This window comes from Falco biarmicus, chromosome 4, assembly GCF_023638135.1.
Source record: "Falco biarmicus isolate bFalBia1 chromosome 4, bFalBia1.pri, whole genome shotgun sequence".
In the NCBI taxonomy this organism is placed as follows: Eukaryota; Metazoa; Chordata; class Aves; order Falconiformes; family Falconidae; genus Falco; species Falco biarmicus.
Genome location: NC_079291.1, coordinates 56,816,045 through 56,837,815, shown reverse-complemented (window position 1 = coordinate 56,837,815; position 21,771 = coordinate 56,816,045). Strand labels below are relative to the sequence as shown.

At 42.6% G+C, this 21,771-nt stretch overlaps 1 protein-coding gene across 1 annotated transcript in view; it reads left to right on the top strand.

Moving 5' to 3' along the window:
* The window catches only part of OXSR1 (oxidative stress responsive kinase 1), a 93,627-nt gene that overhangs the window by 47,544 nt on the left and 24,312 nt on the right, over positions 1-21,771 (top strand). The window contains exons 5-6 of the mRNA XM_056336287.1: positions 11,020-11,075; positions 20,642-20,751. Of these exons, the coding sequence (XP_056192262.1) occupies positions 11,020-11,075; positions 20,642-20,751 (166 nt within the window). The remainder of the gene's footprint in view (positions 1-11,019; positions 11,076-20,641; positions 20,752-21,771) is intronic.

Here is a 21,771-nt window from a genome sequence, read left to right as displayed (position 1 = left end):
AGTTTTCTGAGCGTGGGGCAGCAGCGTACCATGGCAGCTATTTGAATGTTGCTTTGAAGAGACCCTGGAAAATAATATTCTTGCTGTGCTTTTATGCCAAATATATTAGCTTATTTTTTGGATCTTAGGATGGTTTCGAGACAGGATCAAAGCTTGTCTGCCTCTTCTACCTATATTAAGAGGAAATCATTTTTGAAAAAAAGATGCTTGTATGTGAGCACATACACATCACCAACGCTTGCGTGTGGGTTTCGCAGAAGTGCTCTTCCAGTAGTGAGTTTCAGATTTAAGGTGATGGATATATTTTTGGCAGAACTCAGCTGTCCTACAGAATTCAAGCTTAATTTTCACATAGCTGATTAATGCATTGATTGTAGTGCTGGCAGGTTTTGGGGTTAAACTGGATTTCAGTACGCTTCTGATTATATTGACTACTGAAATACTGTATTTTTTTGTTTCTGTAGCAATACTGTAGGAGAACTTTGCAGCCGTCCTCTCCATAGTGCTATAATCTCGTTTTCAGGAGTCTGTTTTGGAGCTGAAGTTGCGTAGGAGAGAATTGAGGAATGTATAATGGGATGCGGAGCCTTTAATCTCTAATTGCCAGTTTGATTTTTAAGTCAGGACACTGGTAATTTGAAAGCTAGCTATTGCTCAGCTGTGGAAAGTAGAATTTCATGTTCAGAGAAGTGTACTTTGGTCTCTTCTCTCTTCTGGTACAGAATGGGCAGGAATAACCTTTAGAGGCAGTTGTCAATATAAATTTTAAAGCTTTAATTTGTAAACAGTTCAGTAGCCAGAACAATAGAAATGTTACTCTTGGGTGTCTTGATGGGAAGGAAGAAAAAGTGCTGCTCTAGATTGTACTGAGCATTCCCCCCCCCCGCCCCCAATTAAACACCTTGCTGTTGCAGCATCAAGGGCCCAAGAACCACAGAGTTGCCACTCTGTAACAGCAGTCAGGCTGGGGTATATTGTGGTGGTTTGGCAAACCAGCATGTTCTCCTGGTGCCTGTTTCTTCCACCGCATCATCCAGAAATTCATTGGTTTTTTTTTTTTTAAAAAAAAATGTTTCCCTGTGGTTGCAGAGAGAAAATACAAACCAGATGTAAATCCTAAATCTGCAGACAACCAGAAACAATAGCTCCTGTGGAGATGGTTTTCCTCAAGGTGGATAAAGACAGCCTTTACTCTGAGACTTAAAACCTTGGCAATGAAAACTGATGGTAAATATCACTGGGATGAAAGCGCAGGAGTGCTGGGGGCCCTGAGGTCATGTCAGTGCCCCAGCCTGCAGGGGCTCCCTGCGTTACAAGGTTCCGTGTCCCGATAATGCCTGAAGCGGAGCGCTTGCTGTATGGCTGTTGCATTCAGGTATCTGTCCCTGTGTCATTCTCCTTGGTCCCAGGTGCTGCCTCTGGATTTTGTCACTGGGTGTCCTCCAGTTACTCAAAATAACTTTGATTTTAGTCCAAGGGAAAAACAACTTTTTGGTACAACTACTGTGCACCTTATTAAAAAGGGGGTGAGTTTTTAGGTCTGTCCATCCACTCCACCCCCCCACTCCCACTCCTGGCTTTGTTTACATGAAGATGAGAAGCAGGAAAGAGATCATCAACAGGAGATGGGGGTCGGGAAGATCTCTGAAAGGTTCAGCAGCAGCAAGGACAGGTTCCGTTCAATGATCCATGACTGAGTTGCACACTCAACTAACATGGTTTCTAGCAATTCCTGTGTTGTCAGGAGCATTTGATATGTGATTTGATATGTTTCTGGGGGAATAATCTTCACTCCCTGTCTGCAGCATTAATTGTATCAGGTGAAAATGTAACACGCTCTTAGTTTTTGACTTTGAAGAAACCAAGTGCCATTCACAGGTACCTACAACCACTTTGTCTGTGATGTCCTTCTCATGTTACTGCTTTTCTCTGGTGTAGATACTGGGATGAGATCACCCAGTACAGTCCTGCAGCGCATCTCCAGCAGTAGGGTAACTGTTTATATCACTGGTGTTCATCCTTTCTACTATGATGCATTAAGTGAATAAACTCACATCATAAAGATGGCTTTGACTATGGTCCCCTGTTGTAATGCAGGTATTCTGGCCTTCATGGATCCTAAAAGCTGCATGTGTGGAGATGCCTTAAGCATTTATTCAGACCACTGCAGCCTTTTCATTCGTGTCTTATGCTAAAGGATGAGGAAAAGGTCACTTGCTAAATTTGTGTGGTAACAAATTAAGCACACTTGAAAATTTTGCAAGGGTGCATCAGAAATTATTTTTGCATGTTTACTAGATCAAATTATATCCTGTCTTGCAGAGTTCTTACAGAACTTTTAACATTAAAACATTATTTAATACTTTGAAAACCAAAGTGAGACAAAACCCATGCACATTTAGGACAACAAATAGGGAACTGCCACACATACATTTATCATTTTATGGTAGCCTGGAAAGCATCACCAACTTAGACTGAGAGTGCCAAGAGGACTGTTTCTGTTGTACACATAGCCAATGTTATAACTGCTTTCTCCATTTTATAGGAATAGTTGGATGAAATAAGGAGATCCTTTCCTATGCTGGCTGTGCTTAAAACTGTCATCTTCTAGATGTTGGAGAAGGAAGTTGAGGTGGCAAGTCTCTTGTGAGTCCTGGTCGTCTTGAATTTTTCCTGTGTCATGTTGCAGACATTGCTGAGCAAGAGCTGTGGGTGGCTTCGTAGATAGGGATGGCTCTTGGCTGCGTAGTGGATTGCCTTGGATCTTGTGTGTGTATAGATAGATGTACACTGCTTCTCCAGAACAGGGCTGCTTACTCCTTTTTGGAAATTAAGACTTTTTTGAGCTGCCCTATATCAAAAAGTTTGGGCCATACTTGATCCAAGTTGATGATGTGTTTACTGGAATGGACTTTCATCTCTCCCTCGTGGCAGGGCCAAGGCAGGGAGATGTGTGAATCACTGGCTTTCCTATTTCTTTTGCTACCTGATCCATCTTGTACTCCCAACTGTGTAGTTTTGGGGAAATTCCTATTTCTGACCACACTAGGAATGTGTTTCAGCATCAGGAGATGCTGCAGCATGGTGGCATGCATTGCTAGTATTGTCATATGAAGCACGCTCATAGTGCGCAACAAGAAATAATTTGACATGAAACGTTGAAATAAAGCCATATTATAACTTGACTATTTTTCTCTGTTACCAATGACTAAGGTAGGGCCTCCCAAAAATATCTGGGCCTCCAGGATGGGAGGCAGACCTTGTGACTCCAGTTTGCTGTGTGCTGCTCTTCATGCAGCAGCTGTTAAAGGAGCTTTGTGCCTTGTCCCCACTTCAGTCCTTAGGAAGTAGGATCAGGAAATGGAAGGACTGAATAGATTAATTCGTGGAAGAAATCCTGGTACATTTTTAGCTGCTGTTCAATGGTATGAAAACTTGATTTCTAAGGCCTGCACGGCAGGGTCCTTTTCTTATGGGGGATACAAGAGGAAAAACCTGAAGTTTTGACTGAATAGGGGAAGCTTTAAAAAGTGATGTACAAGGTTAGAGATGTAGCTTCTCTCTTGCATTGGCTGCTGAAATGCTGAAGCTTGTCAGAAGCCCTAGCTGCTTGGCAAATCCTCCTTGCCATATGCTGTTATTACAACAATGATGTGCATTGTGATGAACATGTGAAGCAACAGCCTCGTTTTGTGGGAGGAAGAAGTGGGTCAGTTGCGGTTGGTATGATTAGATAGTCTCTGTGTTGGGACATAGGGCTAGATCTAGTGTTTGTAGCACTTTATTATCTGGCTGACGGAGGTGATGTGTCTGAAAACTGTTTAAGGGTTTGGTTTTAGCTGGAACAACTTCCCCCACACTGATGTGCAGTTGAGGTTACTTCAGCACTGATGCTGGGCTGGAGGTATGGTGACGGATGGAAGGTAAAATCCAAGGCAGACAGGATCTGTCATTGAACCGCACCTTCCTTTAACCATTATTAGGCTTGTAAACACGTGGGAAGAGAAGGAATTGATGAGAGCGCAAAACATCAAAGGCTTAAATTGGCACAGGACCAAAAAGCATAAGCTGGACATAATTTGCTAAGATAAAGAAAAGTTGCAGGCGCTGCGATAACAGTGGCTGTGTGGCAGGCAGGAACACATTAAGTGATGTGACACACTGCTTGCTGTCTTGCTTCATGTTGGAGACTTGCACCAAGTTAGCCCAAGGTCTGCAACTCTCTTTACTGCCTCAGCATCTTACCATCCCCTGGAGCTATTTGGATAACTAAGATGACAGTGAATTTCAGGAGGATCCTCCTGCAGCTTTCTTTGGTGAACTGTCCCTTGTCTGAGCTGACAGAGCAACTTAACCTAAAACGAATCAGACTTGACTCATGGTTTCTTGGACCCCAAACCCTCTACTTAAAGCAGCAGCCCACTTCTGAAGCATTGGAGGGCAAAAAATCAGAAGGCATTAATTGTACCTCGGAAGTGCTTTGTGGATCATTTGAAAGATGTTTTAGCTAAAGTGAAGTACAATGGGAGATTAATTTCTTGTGTAGCCCTTACTGTTTGCCTATGCCAGGCGACTGGATGCGGTTATTTCTCCCAAGAGGTCTCTTCACTGTGCTGGATGTGATCTGCCTGGATTTTAAAGGTAGGGCATGGAGAAAGCAAGTACTTTACATACTTGTATAGCTCATTTGTTGGAAGCTGACGGTCCTTTCCAGTAGGCTTTGCCTGCACACCCCTCTGTTTGCAAAGCCACAGTCTGTCAGTCGCTTCTGCCGTTCAAAGCCTTGTTTCACACAGATTAAAAGAACCCCAAAGAGCTTTTTTATATTCCTGATAACACTGGATTATTTGTCTACCTTTCTCCAGGCATTAAAATGGCAGTTAAAAAGCCTTTAACTATTCCTACCTACCTAGCCCCCACGAAGCTGGGCTTTTAGAACTACCTCTACCATTTATGAGACCCAGAGTAAATCATGAGTTGCCTTGTGCTGCTGGCATTTAGCTCTTGTGTTGAGGCCCTGATCATTCACCACGGCCCAGCAGCCAGCAGAGCAGCTCAGAGAAGAGGGTAGGAGCAGTCACTGTTCTTCCCTGATCCTGAGCAATGAAGTGTGTTGCTGGGCTGGTCCCCTGCTGTAATTTATAGCAGCCTGGCTGCTGCTGCTGGTCCTGGCTGCCAGTGGCCGCAAGGGCCTGCTGAGAGGACTGTGGATGAGCAGGGATGGAGCAAGCTGTGGACTTGGCCCTCTTCCCCCTGCTTATGCCTGCCTCAGCAGGGAGGCTGGAGAGAGGGGTATGGAAGTTGCTTTGCCAGCTCTCTGCTGTTGGAAGACCTTCAAGCTTTGGGAGATGTTCCCGCATCCAGCTCTGCAGACTTCAGTACAGCACTGTTAACAGACAGTAATTGCATCTTGCCCAAGAGTTTGGGACTTAAGGCTCAACCCTGTGGCATGAATGTGTTAGTATACACAGCTTTTCTGATCGGGAACAGGGAGCATGCTAAGGTACAGTGCTTCTAATGCAGTTGTTTTGAATGCCCTCTCCTACGTTGTACTCAATGCTGACATTTGAGGGTGTAAAAATACTACTCTGCTTGCATACTCCCAGCCTAGTTTCAGTTTTGCAGCTCTGTCTCAAAGGGTAAAGCTTTTGTGTATAGCCTGCTTTTTATATGTTGGCTTATAAGGCAAAGGGGAGAGGTGACATAGGTAATAGCATATCATTGAAGGCAGAGTAATGTATGGTAGTAGAGAGAAGAATAGTACTGATTTTGTGTATAATGTCACATATTGCTTCATATTTAACTGTATGTAGAGAAGCTGTCCTGGAAGTATTTTGCGAATTACTCAGAACAGTGTCAACTCCAGGAATTGGTTGCATTCAGTATAAATATTTTGAGTTATTCATTACCATTAACAGAAAATAGTAATTCTTGTATCTTGCACCTTCTCTTTTTTTAAATGAAACTTGGCAGAACCAACCACTCCTTCCTCATGCCAAATTATGCACTGTAGAGTTCAGTCCATGAAAATTTATTGTTACAGTTAATGTAAATTGCATCTAATGGGCAGATGACTCATGGCTCTGCTGACAGCCAGCATTGCATAGTAAAGGCACATATGAGCAGGTTGGAAGCAAAGGCATAGTAAATGGGGCCTGTCTCCATTTCCCTCTTCATATGACAGTTTTCTTAGTGCTAGGCTACAGAAGTCCTGGGATGCCACTCTTTACTCAGGTCACATGTATCATGGCTGCAGTGGCCTTAACAAACTGTCCTAGCTATTGCTTCCAATGTAGACTTTTGAACACAAGCCAAGTGTATCCTTTTTGATTTCCAAACAAAAGAGGCTTGTTTAAAAAGCAGTAAGTTAACGTGCTTCATTGCTTTTCTTGCAAGTACCAGTCCTTTTAAGTCTGTAATACGGAGTTTTATTGCATATGCCAGGATTGCAGAGTTGCAGCTGGTTATTGGTAACACTGCTGTCCATTATGGACCAGCAAGTCTTGCTTTTTCCCTTATTGTTGTCACTGCAACGACAACCATTATGTGGCAGCACCAAGGATTGAGGCCTATGGGTGAGGGCAGATCAGATCATTCAGCAGCATTTTAAGGAGTTGTGCAGGCTTTTTTGTACTGGGAACAAGGCATGAAGATACAGTTCCTGTAGTTCCCCCCTTGCCCTGTTGAAAAACTTACTGGGGTGTGTGTGTGGGTTGTGGGAACACTGCACTCAAAACTGGGGAGCATCATCTCATTGCCTTCCTGTGCTCCCAAGTCTCCTGTAGCTAGATGCTTGGTTGTAATTTTGTTGCATCAGGGATCAGTTTTGGTTATATAGCACCTAATGGCTATGGCCCAGCCCTAACCTGGAGGCACTAATGTGATCTAACTGGTACGTTAGTGTTTGGTCACACTGGGAAGCTAAACCAGTTTGGAATGCAGATGAGGAGGAATTTCTGCCCTGCTGCGGAACACTTCAAGGCAGATGTGGAGAATCCAGCTTTGCACTGGATTGAGTCCAAACCCCTTTTCCCACTCTGGTTGTGAAGTATGAGGTAAATAAAAACATAATTGTTACTTTGCGGAAGGGCTCTTGGAGACTTTAGAAGAGAGGAAGATGACAGCTACAGAGCGGGAATGTCGGAAACTACGGTAGCATTTGTTAAACAACGGTCAAGAAAGTTTACTCCATCCTTCTGTAACTTTATTTAAAGTGTGATATAATTACTGTTTATGCCACAGCCTAAAGCTGCTTCCTGTTTCCAGCATAGCAATTATGCCAGAGGCACACCATTTATTCCACCATATCAGCCCAGGATATGGTCATTACCACATTAATAGGAAGTACCTTCAAATTGGTACACTTGGCAATAACTATATCCTGGAGTAACAAAATTCTCACCATCCAGCTTGCAAGTTTATAAGCATCTCCTAATGAGAACAAACAGGAAAGCACCATTCTTCTCTCCCCTGCCCCATTGCTCTAACTGCAGTTAATTAAGATTAAAGATGGTTTTAAAGGAGGACCTAATATGAAGATGCTGCTGGTGACACCAGTATGTGCTAAAGAAAGGGATCTTTGTTCGCCCAATGTTGCTGCTGCTTGATGTTCACCTGGTGCTCTTGCAGAGGGTGACGCGATGCCAATACACTGGGGGAGGAATGGGAAAGCTGGAAGTTGCCTCTATGGTACAGTAACTCCGAAACAGTCAGTGTCCCCAGATAGCTTGCTGCCGATCTGTTTTGTTGCTCTGGGGTGGAGTGTACCACGCTGGGGTGAGTAATGGTCTTTTCAGAGGGTTGGTCACCCAGAGGAAATGCCACATCAAGTGGTGATTTAATTCTTCAGCCTGACTTGGATATTTGGCAGTGGCTGTTGTTGGCCTCCTGGATTTCTTATTGTAGCAATGACTTGTTTTAATTTCTTGAACCAGCTTGGAGCACCATATTTACTGACTTTTGTTTCCAACGAGAAATTATATAAGTTTTAATTAATCCAAGCTGAAGTTAAAAAGAAAACAGACCTCTGCATTGGAGGGGGTTAAGGAACTGGAGTCCTTTGTCTCTCTTCCTATGGGATTCAATCTGAGGGCTTGTTCCACTGCTTTAGGCACTCCCTGTACAGCTTGCTCTGTTACGGTAGGATGTTCTGGTGGTACTGAGTGCATGCTGCTTTCTGGCCAGCTGTTGCTGTGTCCATGAAACCTGCTTGAGATGGTTTGGACTCAAGTGTATGATGGTTTAGACTTGGTCCTTAGTTCTGCTTAAAAACTTCCTGGGCACTTCCTTCATTGCTGAGCGTGGTCTGCTTTGGGGGCTTGGTAAGCTACACACACTGTCATGCTGGCAGGAGAAGCTTGGGAAGGCTGTAAGGTACCACACAGCCCAGCTTACTGGGGAAGTGCTACAGCATCCTGGGCTGCCTTGGAGTACAGATGGAAGAGGAAATTTCTGTTGCTTGTGTCTATCTTCAGTAAAAGGAACAATAACTTCAGCAGGCAACCTCGATGCGTGCTATTCCTTTCCCCATAACCTGGAACTGGCAGGCAGCTTCGAAAGGGCCTCATGCATCTTATCTGTTGCAGGAGAACTGGTCTGGATAAACACTTCCAGTAGGACTGGAGAGTTTCCTGAATGCCCTCTGTTCCCTCTCAATTAGCACTGGTATGAGGGGGGATTTCTGGAGATGGCTGCGCCTGTGCCAAGCACATTTCATGCCGCGTGAGCCAGCTCCTTACCTAGGAAGCAGCAGACTTGGGCGTTGTGCTCTCATGGCTCCATGTGATCATGGGTTTGCATCCCAAAGGCATCTTCTACCTAAACATTGGCAGGAAGCTTTTCCATTCCCTCACTGTTACGGACTGAGTGCTTTGTGGGAGTGCAGGGGTTACTCAGGTTTGTATCTTTCATGGTGATTAAGTTTCTACAGCTCCGGTTGCAGTGGATTTGGCCAACAGATGCTAAGAGGGGGGTAGCATAGCTACATGCTTAATGTTGTATTTAATCCCTTCAGTTCCCTCTGTTTAAAAGTCTCCATCCATTGCAGTGCTGATGCTTTCTTGTCTGCAATGGCTGCAGCTGTTAATTGCAGGAAGAAAACGAACTAATGCTTCTTGGAGGGAAGGCTGACTTGCCCCTAAATGCATTTCTGTGTATTTGGCCAATAAAATGGGCTGGACTGGAGCTGACTGGCAGCAGTTGTTTTACCTTTGTTTATTCCGGCATCGCTGTCATAGTGTACTACTGCTTTGAATCCCATCCTGCTATCCAGCTTCTCAAGGCTATCTCACCGTACAACTTCAGTGTTCCCATATAGTTGTATTCAAGTGTTCTTGATCATTAAAACGAATTAATTTTCCTGCACTTGCTCTTACACATGTGTTTCAAACAGGGATTAGGCTCCAAGATGGTCACTGCTGGCAATAAGCGTACATTTTGCAGGACTTGAAATACTCGTTTGAAGGCTAAAGGCTACTGTCAGCTGTGGTTTGCTGTTAAAGTAATCTTTAGTGGGACTGTCCTATGGACAGCCTTTGTTCACTTCTGTTCTGCTGTGCGCTGGGGGAGAGCCTTGCCATGCCAATGTCCTTGACTGGGTACTGGGAACAATCTAACAAATGCTAAAGCTGGAGAGGATGTGTTTAAAATTACCCTGGCCTGGAACTGGCAGCGGCCCAGGCTCTTCTTCAGAAGAGCAAGGCCAGGAAGGAGGAGATTTCCAGGGCTTGACCGGGGCTCTTTGGCCAGGCCATCATGCCAGTTCTGTTCTCATGATGCATGAGGGAGAAGAGAAAAAATAGCTTCTGACTTCTGTGTATGTGTGTGTGTGTGTGTCTGAAAGGATTTTGGGTATTTGCAAAAGGCCATGGAGGGAGAATCTGCTTGGTTTGGTTTGGTTCCCCCCTGCCCCCATCTTCCATGCAGGTGGCTTCTGTTAAGGAGAGGTGTGTTGTGAATTGCTGGCTATTCACACACATCCATTCCCCAGGCAGTTGCTTTTCTTGCAGCCCGTCTTGAGAGAGCAACTGTATGTGCTCTGGGTCCGCATGGTTTCCTCGCCAGTGCAAGCTTAGCAGCCATGCTGCTGAATGTGGATGTCAGCTATAGAGGTGCTTCTCCTGGCTTTGTGTGGGTAGCAGCCTGTGAAAATAAGCTGTAAAACTTCAAAGCATGTTTTGGAGCGAAGGTAGCGTTTCCCTCCAGGATGGAGAAGTGCTGCTGTTAACCTGACAAACCAGAGTGTTTTTGGGGGTCGAAAGGGTATAGTACAGTAACTTTCGTAGCACATGCTGAATGTTCTTGTGCATTCAATGACTTTGGTTTAAAAAAAAAATAATGTCTTCCTGGTAATATTTATTTTTATCTCTAAAGTTGAGATTTCACAGGACGGATGAGTGGCCCTACTTTCCCATTCTCCCCATCTGTGTTGTACCAGCTCCGCTCACCTGACCTTTGGTAACGTGGTTTGCTTTATTAGGCCACGAGCAAACAACTTTTCTATCAGGATTTTCACCAGTGTATGGGGCTAAACTCCTTTCTTGAGGAAATGCGTGAACACCTCCGGGGCTGGCGAGCAGGGAGACTTGGGGCTGGGGAAAAATAGGATGCATTCAGCTGTAGTGACACTACATCAACTCGCCGTTTTTTGAAGTTTGCTCCCCCCCAAAAGGATATATGAGTATCAAACCAGTGCTAGGTTCTGTTTTTCATGTTTTTAACTAACTTGATAACCTGGGACAAACCTCTTTTCTTGTCTTTTGGAGGATACCCTTCTGATGAGTTTTTCAATTTTTATGTGTGTAGTACTTTGCTACTGGCTGTAAATCATGCAAATACTACTCAGTGTCTGTCTATTGAATTTACAACCGGTGTTAAGTCCCTACTGTTCCTGCATGATTGGAAGCAAGACTTGCTAATGCAAGAAACAAAAATATAAGAAACAATAACATTTTAATGTATTTTTGTTATTGCAGGAAAGATTTAATGACTTCCACTTATTGTTGCTTTATCTTTCTGCAGGGATGTGAAAGCAGGAAATATTCTTCTTGGAGAAGATGGCTCAGTGCAAATTGCAGGTAACTTTCTTGGCAGCTTTGATTAAACATTAGGTGTAACTGTGTATCCAGAGAGATAGTTTAATGATCAAGAAACCTACATAAAAATGTTAACTTCAAGAAGCCCCACAGTTCTTAAAACAAACAAACAAAACAAAAACAACAACAAAAACCCCAACAATAAAGAAACCACAGACCAAAACAAAACAAAAAACCCCAAACAACTCAGAATTTATTACATCTTATCTTAAAATACTGTTCTTTGGAATACTGGCAATCAGTATGAATAAATCCTGTGACTGTTAAGTCCTCAGAATCAATAGGTGACATAAAATTCTTGGCATATGCTAGTCAGATTTTTAAAACAGCCCGTTCATAGGTGTGGGAGTGGGCTGCACAGACCTAACTGGTTTATTACCGGTGCGTAAGGTGGTTTTCAAAAGGACTGTGGTGAACAGTGGATAGATTCATCAGAAGGAAACTGATATGTCTGATGCTGTAAGTCGCTTGTGTCTTTGCCTTAATGAAGTATCTGCCAGTCAAATGCTCATGCGCATGCTCCCCAGTCCATTTCAGTTGAACCAAGTGGCGGAGTGCCTGCTTAACTGCCCTAACCTAGCCTAGAATGGGGTGAACTGAAAGTCTTGGAAGCAGTCGTGCAAGCTGAGGGACAGGGTGGGACAGGCTTTTTAAGGCAGTTGCTTTAGCTAATACAGATGTGCCTGGAGGAGGTGTCTGTTACTGTCATGAACTGCATCAACACAGGTATGTAGGAAATGGTCCTTGGTGTGGATGTATTGCGTCTGCGGGAAAGGGTGTTGTGTAGGGTTTTCTTGGAGGGTCGTCTCTCCCCTATTCTCTTCTGGTCTTTTACTTCATACATGTTTCTACAGAATTCACTCTTCTTTCCAGAAACCAAGAATTATTATGATTATTGTAGACTATGAAGTAAGACAAGATTTTTGGAGAGTACATTATAGAACCTGCGAGACTTCTTTTTCTTCTTCCTAGTCAGTGTGCCATTTCCCTATCCCACGTATGATTCCTCTCTGACTGTCCTGTCCCTCAGGACTGTGCTTTTCCCATGAATCCTGTAGTGCCTTTCCAGTCCTTGGGCCACCTCTAGCTGGAGGGCAGAGCTCGCTTCTGGTCCTGCTACCTTAGCAAACATCCTTGTACACGTTTAACTTTTCTAGTCCCATGTTTAATTGGAAAGAGCCATATCTGTTTGTGATAACGTCTTTTCTTTTTTAGTGCCCTGACCTGCTGGCAGAGGCAATGGGTCAAGTTGGTGTGCTGGGGCTTAAGGGACAGGGCTCTGCAGCTGTGTGGCAATGACTGTTGCGTCAGGCAGAATTAATTCTGTGTTGCATTGCGTAGTGCTGACAGGTACGGGCTTCTCTGGTACATCTATGCCTGGATTTGCATCTTGGAATGGAAAGTGTAGATTTTCCCCTAGGAAGCAGAACACATTGCAGTGCACAGTTTTCTGTAGGTAGCTCTTCTCCCTCTGCAGAAGGCAGTAAGCCCTTTTACAGGACTTAAATAAAATACAGGACTTCTGTTTAAAACCTGAAGTTGCTTTATTTTCCCTTTTAAGTCTCCCTGTGCTCTTAATATCTGCTGTTGTATTTCTAATGAGGTGTAAATAATTCATTCCATGTGGCAGCTGATGGAAGGTAGGGAGTGGCTTCTAAAATGCTCAAAGGAGCAAACTTCATACAGTGAAATCCTACAGTTTTTTCCATAATGGGGCCAAGATGTAACAGTTTGGATCTCTAATTGTACAGAGCTTTAGATTAAGTTCTGGGAGGGGCTGCAAATAGCTGTTGCATTAGAGCAATGCACTGTTATTCCAAGTGTTTCTGCCAGCCTAGCAGAAGGTTGCTTGTGTTTCTCTTCCACAAGGGTCCCAAGGCTTGGCTTTTTTTTTTTTTTAATTAAGGCTCACTGGTAACAGGTACCTGTTCATGTATTTTTTTCCTGCTGAGTAATTTTTAATTGTTAAATCGTTTTAAGTTTTACTAGCCTTGTACTCGTTAGAGAGGATTTATTTTTTCTGTGATTTGTACATGTTCCCCCGGACTGAACTGTCTACTAGTGGGTTGTTAGTGCAACATTTAAATGATGAAAGATGAAATCCAGCTCTCTGCATATCCTGCGAAAGCAAGGTTGCAAGATTTGCAAAGTATCCTCTTTACAAATTCTTTCTTTGAACATGCAAAAGGACTAATACTGTAACCTTTCATGAGACCCAGCCAAGCAACTAAACTCAACCAAGGTCAGCAAGTTCACCGCAGTGGCAGGAAGCACTTTAGCTTCTGTGAAGGCAACTGATGGCTTGAAAGGAACAAAAATAAATGAATGACTGAATGCTAGAGAAGAGCCTGACCTGGTCATAGTATGGGATTTTGTTTCTGTGGGAATTTCTGACACTTAAGCTTCCTTTCCTCCTGACCCAGGATGAAAAGCAAAATTTCTTGTGAATCTTTTGAGGAGGAAAAAAATGCTGGAAGCAAACCAATCCCAATAAAGTGAGTTTTGTTTTAGTGACATCAAAGCACTTGCCTTTGACAGTAATATTAATGCATATTATGAATAATTCCATTGATCGTTGAGTGCTTCAGTTATCAGCTGGATGATATCACTGTGTTCCCATGAAACAAAGTTGTATAAGTGTAGTTGGAGTTATACCAGAGGGGAGGAAAAAAAAATAATAAAAAAAAATTGATCAGCTGTGGAATGAAGCCTGAGGGTTCGAGTGCATGGTGCACCTTCCTTGAAGGACCTGGTTTGGTGTACATAAAAAATGCAAATAATGTAGCAGGAAAGAATAACTTCAATTCTTTTAAAATAACGCCTTTCCCTTTTGCCATCCCTCTACCAAAACTACCAGTGAATAGTTAAGGAGGCTTTTATTAAATGTTTGGCCTCTGCAACTGTATTCCTGTGTGTTTCCTACTGCTTCACATGATTAATGTTTCTTGTCTCAGAAGAAATGTAAAACTTAAATGTAAATGTGAGGAATGTAAATCTTAAACTGGAAATCCTCTGAGGAAAACCCCCCAAATCTACAAAGTAGATGTAGAAAAAAATGCTCAACCTTGTGGTGGAGGAAACCCCACTGCTGGTCTGTACCTCCACAGCATGTCAGTGAATTTAATTGCTTGGGAAACTTCTGCTGTATAGAATTCATGGCAGTAATTTTGCTGCAGGATTATACAGTTCTAAGTAGTGAACACTCAAGCCTCTCTTTAATTCAGGTTGTGCAATTCTGTTCAGGCTGAACAGAAAAAGTGACTTGATGAGGGTGTGTCTGATGTTTCTCAGGTTCTGTTCGTAACTCTGAATTGGTGGCTGAGCATGGGAGGTAAGAGCACCGAGGGCTGAGGGTAGGCACAGGTAAAGGGGCAGAGGAGAAATCCGTGAGTTTAGGGGCATTTGCTGGAAGTAGGAATTACAAAAATTCTTCTAATGGCCTGCATGAAGGCCCAGCTTCAAACTCCTCCCCAGGGCCTGGGACTCTGCATTTTTACTCATGGGTCGGTCTATTTTTAACGGTGTAGCTCCTCTTGCTTTCAAAACATGCATCCACTGAACCAAGGCATAAAATTGCCTTTAACAGATCTAGCTGACCAGTGAGACCTAAATTGAGGCTGTTTGCTTCTATCTTATTTTCTCTCTCTTTTTTTTTTCTTTTTTTTTTTTTTTCCTCCAAGGGCTTGGGCTTGTGGCTTGGCACCAAGTTTTTGGAGCCTGTTAAAATTCAGAGAGTTTTGCTTTCTCAGTCTGAAGTGTTTTCCTGCACATTGAATTAATCTGTCTTCTGGAGAGAGCAGGACTCTTTCCCAGATATCATTGTTCTGGGTCCTGCTGACGGTGGTTGCAATGTAAATTGAGATAGCAGTGTTCTTTTGTGTGCCAACCCCTCCGTGGCAATTTTTTTTTTTTTTAATTGGAGCATAAAACCTCTTTGCTCTGGCATTTATTGGCTCCCTGAAGTCTAAAAGCTGCACAGGTAAAATGTACTTTGTCAACATAAACTGCATTGGCACCAACATTGCTGCATAAACCATGAGGTGACTTCTCATAGTAAGCAAGGCTTACTATTCTGCAGTTTATTTAACTGTGCTGGCCCTGTAATTTACTGTGAAATGAACTGAGAGTCTTGATAGACTGAGAGGGGGAGGGAGAGGTTGAGGAGAAGCTCTCCCAGGGTGCATGAGACTTGCTTGGTATGAACCGTGCTCCAACCCTGGCATGATGTTAACATCCTACTGAGACCAAGCGCAGATTAAATCTCCGCGCCGCCCCCCCCCCCCCCCCCCCCCCCCGTTTTATCCACTGGGATATTAAATATCACCCACCTCTCTGTTACCCACCCCTCTGTGATTGAATGTGAAGAAGCAAGGGTCTACTGAAGGCTGAAAGGTACACATCTCTCCATGTCTTGGATTTTTCTGTTGTAGGGACAATAACAGGGTATCTTCAGGTTTTTTAAACCAGTCAGGGTTATTAGGACATACTCCAAGAGGCACTCAGTGTGCCTGCCATGTCCTGGGCAAGCTGTGTTGTCAAGCCATTGAAGTAGATTGAGATTTCATGAAGTTGTTCAGAACTTGCTAATTGATACTGGGCAAATTGCCTAACCCCTCTTGCTTTATCTATTTATAAAATGGGGATAGTTCAGGCCAGGCGAAACTTGTGTAACTGAATTTGTGTAACTTTCCACAAATCCATGCCAGCTTGTCACCGGTTCTCTGTGTTCCTGACTGCTCTTAATTCATTGTACTAAAATAGCGCTCTACATAAACATTGAGCTATGATGTAGGCAGTGTTGTTTCCCCACTTTCCTTTAGGAAAGTCTAACTTTGGGAGATTAAATTGCTGTAACAAAGTGCAAGGCACGAATCTAACTTGGGGAGAGGAGTGCCAATTGCAGGGCTCACTTGAGCAGCCAGTAATGTATCACAGACACCTCTGAGCCTCTTCTCCGTTTTGAAAAAGGGGCAAAAGTCTTTTTCTCTAGGCTTGGTGGAGTGTTTTGGTGCCTCTGCTGCAGCAGCATGAAGTGAAGTAACTTTTTCTTTGTCACTTGTAATATCTGTGTTTCCTGAAGAGGTGTTGCACTGTTTGGTTGTTGAAACCATTTGTGAACTTCTCCAAGGATGGTGGCTTCACCCAGCCTGGGCTTTGTCATCCTTCAGTTACTTTATGCAGTATTAGCCTATCTTTATTAATGTGCTGTTGGGCCGCTGTTTCCAGTGTGATCTTTACATTTACTCAGCAGAGGGATTTCATACATCTTTTATGTGCCTTGCCATTATTGCAAAAAGGCTTAAACTGTGATGCAGTGGAATTGTTCTGCATGCAAATTCATTAGAAATACATGTGACTGTACAGATCTACCTTTCCAAATGAGAATTTGGGAGAACAAGTGTGTATTTATAGGTCCAGTACCACTGTATAACCATATAATCTTTAAAAGGAAAGAATTTTTTGATTCTTGTTCATCACCAATCTTCTTTTTCTCTGGTGTCTTACCACCCACTGCATTCTCAGCACAAAATTGCTATTTACCACTGCCTTCCTCTTCTTGCCAGGCTTTATTCATCTTCAGTGCTCTAAAAACTGTAAGCTTTGCAGAAAAACACGAAATACAACTGCAGATATTTTCTGACGGTGAATAACTGAACAAAAAGGAAGGTGACCAGTGGAAGAAAACTTAGTGCTGTCTTCTGAAATACTTTTATTTTTGCTTGAGGAGGGATAATATCTCAGCTACTCAAGTTTAAAAATAACTCAAAGTGATTTGAAGTCGAGAGTGGTTTATTCTGTTGTTCTTCTCCCACAGAAGTTGCGTTCTGCTTTAGGATCTGATCCAAACCCACAAAAGGAACCTTTCTGATGTCAGTAGGCTTTGGTCCTCTCTCCTAGTTAGTGTACAGTCTTCTTTCCTTTGTACTTACCTTGTAGTAGCAGGTACTTAGGCTTTTTGGGGTTAATGTGATGTTACAATATGAGATGGCCAAGGGGAGATGATTTTTAACTGCTGTCGTCTTGATTTGGATAAGACAATCTAACTTACCATACGGTAGAAATGTATCTTCCAGAGGTACGCAGCAGCAATGGTGCCTGTTGTGATGTGGTCCTGCCACAGCATTCTTGTGCTGGTGAGTTGTTCAGACTGGGTCTTTGTTTCTGCAACACAGAATAGTAAGAGGCAATTTTCCTTTCGGTGTTTGCATTTCCTGAGTGGCCAGAATAGTTTGAGTTTGACAACTTGGATACCGTAATAGTGGCAACTGTTGCCTAATACCATGCTTTTTTCAACACTAGCCTGCAACGTCCTTGCCACTGTAGAGTGTTTGGTAGGGTATGTGGTTTGCAACACACAATGTTTCTACTGAAAAAGACAGAATTGGCTTTATTTTCTGCAGAGCCTGCATCAGCAGAATTGTCTTTTCTATTCTGGACTGGTTTTGTTGTGATGTGAGAGTCTGGATATACATACATATATTTTTTTTTGTTTTTATCTTTTTTTAAAGAAGTCTTTGGTTTATATCACTGTAACAGGTCCAGCAGATGAATCTTTTCTACATTGTTTCAGCAAAATGATTAAAAAAGAAAATCCTACCATTTACATCCAGACATTCTGGAGACTCTTATTTGCTAGCTAGCAGACTTCTGAAAGTCTGCAATTTTGGAGCTCCTTTAGAATATCTGACAGTCCTTGGATTCCCAGCAGTGGTGGTTACTGGTGTTGCAAGTGGGTCCAAACATTCCCAATTCCTTCCTGTTTCTGGTGACACAGTCCTCTCTAGCTATCACCATAGTGAGCCAATATAAAGTGCAAGCTGCCAAATAAAAGTGCAAACCACTTCTGAGCTATCATACCTCTTGAATTTCATGACTTCCCTGTTTTTTAGAGTTAAATTCATTTGCAATAACCTAGTTCTGGTTTAGCCCTTCTGATGGTAGTTAACAGTGGCAGAGGGAATGAGATGCAGATTGTGCCGGCTGCTCAGGAATAAGAATTGAACCCTAACTTGTGCTTAGGATTTTATTTTATTGTTTTACTGATATTTCTTAAGAGCAGGCACTTTCTTATCTTCGTAGCTGGGACTTGGATAAAGTTAGTAAGATGACATTTGAGAAGATGGTTTCAAAGTCGTTCCTAACAGCAGAATAGCGCAGTCTGGTTGTGCCTGTTTTAACCCACTGGAAATCAGGGAAATTGATTGGGAAAACATTGAATAAATCAGCCAGGTAACAGAATAAAATTTAATTCCATTTAAGCTTTCTGTTGACCTCAGATGGCAGATGTAGGGGCACAGTTTCCAACTGGAATTTATAAAGCAGTGTTTGGTGTGAAATGTGGTAAATGCTGTGTGTGCTGTGTAAAGGACTTGCTTTTACAGCTGGAATGATTTTTCTTTGAATGGCATTTCCTTTACCCTCAAAATGACTGCATGGAAACTTGAGGTAAGATATACGCAAGTTCAAATACAGCACATCACAAGAATATGCTGATGGCACTTGGAGAAGTTTCTATTAGTATTATCTTATTTAAAAGAACTTCTAATTGCTTTTGTGTTTAGAACAATAGATCTTATGAGACTTCCTGTAACGAGGGGTTAGGTGCAAGTAACTTCACTCTGAACTTTTTAGGGACTCATTCACTTTTCAGAGAAAAAAAAGGATAGTGGATACACACATGGAAGATTTCAGAGCAAAATCACTGTTGCAGAACATGGGTTTCCAGAAAAATACAGATTGTAGTGCTGATGAGGATAGTGATCAGTCTAGACATGCTAAAACTTCAAGGTTAGCAGGAAGACAAGATGCCTCTGGGAACAGGAAAGTGCATCTGGAAGATGATGAACCCTAACGATAGGCGTTTGCTAGTGCTTGTTTTAGCCCTGTGATTTCTATGCAACTTTCTTTAATGTCAACTTTCAGTTATCAGAGTCTAGTATTTTAGTTCCTGCCCTTGGAAGCCTCTAACCTAAGTGATCTGGAATCTTTCAGCATCTTATTCTTTTGAGTGATGATTTCACTGGTGTTTCTCAAATATTGAAAGACTGCTGAGAAGGTGCTCATTGCACTGCTGCTGGAGTGATGCAGAGGGAAGCTTGGGACTGTCCTCACGTGAATGCCAGTGCTTGCAAATTGTAAGGAGGGGTCTTTTGTTGCAGTTGATACCTCAGTTAGGGTAACATCTTTAAGCCATGGAATAACATAAAAGAATATGGAGTAACTCGGTGGCTCCTGAGTAAGTTTACAGTTAACCATGTCAACTGAGTTTCAAGATTTTTCAAACCAGTTGTGGTCAATAATGTTCTTTTTTATGTCAAATAGCTCTTGAATTTCAGAGGCTTATCCTCCAAGCCTGTTACCTTGAATGCCATTTTTTAAATTGATTTTGACTGCTAGTACTGTGTTTAAAAACGAGTGTGTGGGGGTGTGTGTGCATAAAACTGCATTATAGAGTATGACCCATTTCAGGTCTAAAATTTGGCAACACATAAGCAGTGTAGTTTGGAGCAAATTAGGAAGAAATACTTAAACAGTTTTGTGTTTACAGTTTCCTCATGAGACTATTTTTTCTACAAGGAAAGTCTCCTATCGTCTCTTGAATGACTTGGTTGCCAAATCTTTTGTAATGCTCTTCTCTGAACAACAGGCTGTGTCCCATTGCTATACCTGCACACTACTGGTGCTGTTCACAGATCCTGTTTTCCATGTCATTCTTAATTGTGTAAAACATCAATGTTACCTTTGAAAGCATAGTTTTCACATAAAAGAACGATTTACTTTATAATACAATTAACCAGTGAGTGCATGGGGCACCCTTCAGACTGTGAAAGATGCTTCAGGTGGGGGTGACGCTGTGCAGGGTGCGAACACCCGCCTGCAATGCTTCCTCTGGGGTGGCTGGGCTGGTTAGCGGCGCGTGCTGCTCGGTTTGGTAACACTGCTGTATCATCGGGAACCTGTCCAAGTTCCTGTTAAAGCACTGAACGTCTCAGTGATAGAAGATTACCAAGCAAAGCATATTCTGGTAATAAAACATTCTAGAATAAGGGGCTGATAGCTCCAGTCTGCAGGATGCACTTAGGACAGTTAAATGTTATAAGGCCTAGTAAATTTTTATTTACCCAACTTTGTTGCTGCAAATATTAGCAGGATTCTAATTGAAGTTATTACTTGTTATGTATGTATAAAACGGAAATAAAGGACTGGCTGTGGGAGGCAGGTTTGTACAGTAGCAGGTCTGCTGGGGGAGTGCAGGCACGCTGTAATGTGACCAGTGGGCTGTAATGGAAAGTGGAATTTTCCTCTCTGCCAGCCAGCACTGAAAGCTCTGCTATCCCCGGTAATTAAATGGTGGACTACAGACTGTTCGTGTACCCGCACTCTTAGCTAACTGTTGCTCGTTACTCGTTTATTAGGCAACTGCTCATGCGTAACTCCATGGTTTAGTATTTCATAGGTGGCTGGGAATATGAGGGGAAAGAGGGGACAGCCCTTCAGTTTGCTTGGGATATGTTCTTAATGAAATCTTTTGTTTCTTTTCTTTTCAGACTTTGGCGTTAGTGCGTTTCTGGCCACTGGTGGTGACATTACCAGAAATAAAGTCAGGAAAACTTTTGTGGGCACACCTTGCTGGATGGCACCAGAAGTTATGGAACAGGTGAATTGTCCTCTTTGCTGATCTGCACCTGGAGTTCCCTGTTGTCATCAATGGTTGTATTGACTTCAAATTAAGATGATAATTTGGCATCCTGTAAGGCTTTCTTAAAACCACAGGATTTTCTTTGATTTGCCTATTGTAACCAGGCTTGTACTGGAGCATATTAAGTGTTCAGGAGGCTTTTGCCCTGTTGCTTCTCTTCAGGCCTCTGCCTAAGATGAGACAGCTCAGCTGTTGCATAAAGAAGATTAACCTGCCCCTCCCTCTTGCATAAATATGAGGTAGAATATAAATAGTTTCACATGTGGTAAATATGCACATATACAGCTTGGTAACATGCTCTTCTGCACTTGCAAATGTGAGAATCTGGAGCAGCTAATCGCAAGATGTCAGAGTGGGGAGTTGTTACGGTAAAATAATGTGCAGTTGACTTGATTCAGGTTTTTAGTTTTCTCTTGGCTTGTGAGTATCCAGGTTGTAAATGCTGAGAATTGCTTGCCTTTCCCCTTTCCTCCTCTGCTCTTATGGCTAGCTAAGAGATTTACTTCTTGCCATGTGGAGGTATGTCACTTTTTGTCCTCCACTACTTCTAGACTAAACTACAGAAGCTTGTCTCTGTGACTTCTGGTGAAGGCCACAAGGAAACTTTGTTTAATGTAAAAATATCATTGCACACTTCTGATCAAGATCCACAAACAGAATTATGCCACAGTCCTGACAGTGATTGCAAATGCCCTGTCTATTGTATTGATGTCCAGTGCCATAAGCATTCTGAAAATTATCCCTAATCCTCTTAAAAACAGTTTGACAGAGGGCTGGGCTCAGGGTTTGAGTTTTGATAGGTGTGCCAAGCAGAAATACAACTAACTAGAAATGTTTTTACATTTTTCCTTCAAAAAAATCTTTTTAGGAAAAAAACATGGGAAAATACTGTTTTATATTAGTAAACCCACCTTGTTTCTTTTATCTTTGCTGTTCACAATTAAATATTTTGAAGCTTAGGAGGAACTTGAATAAGAC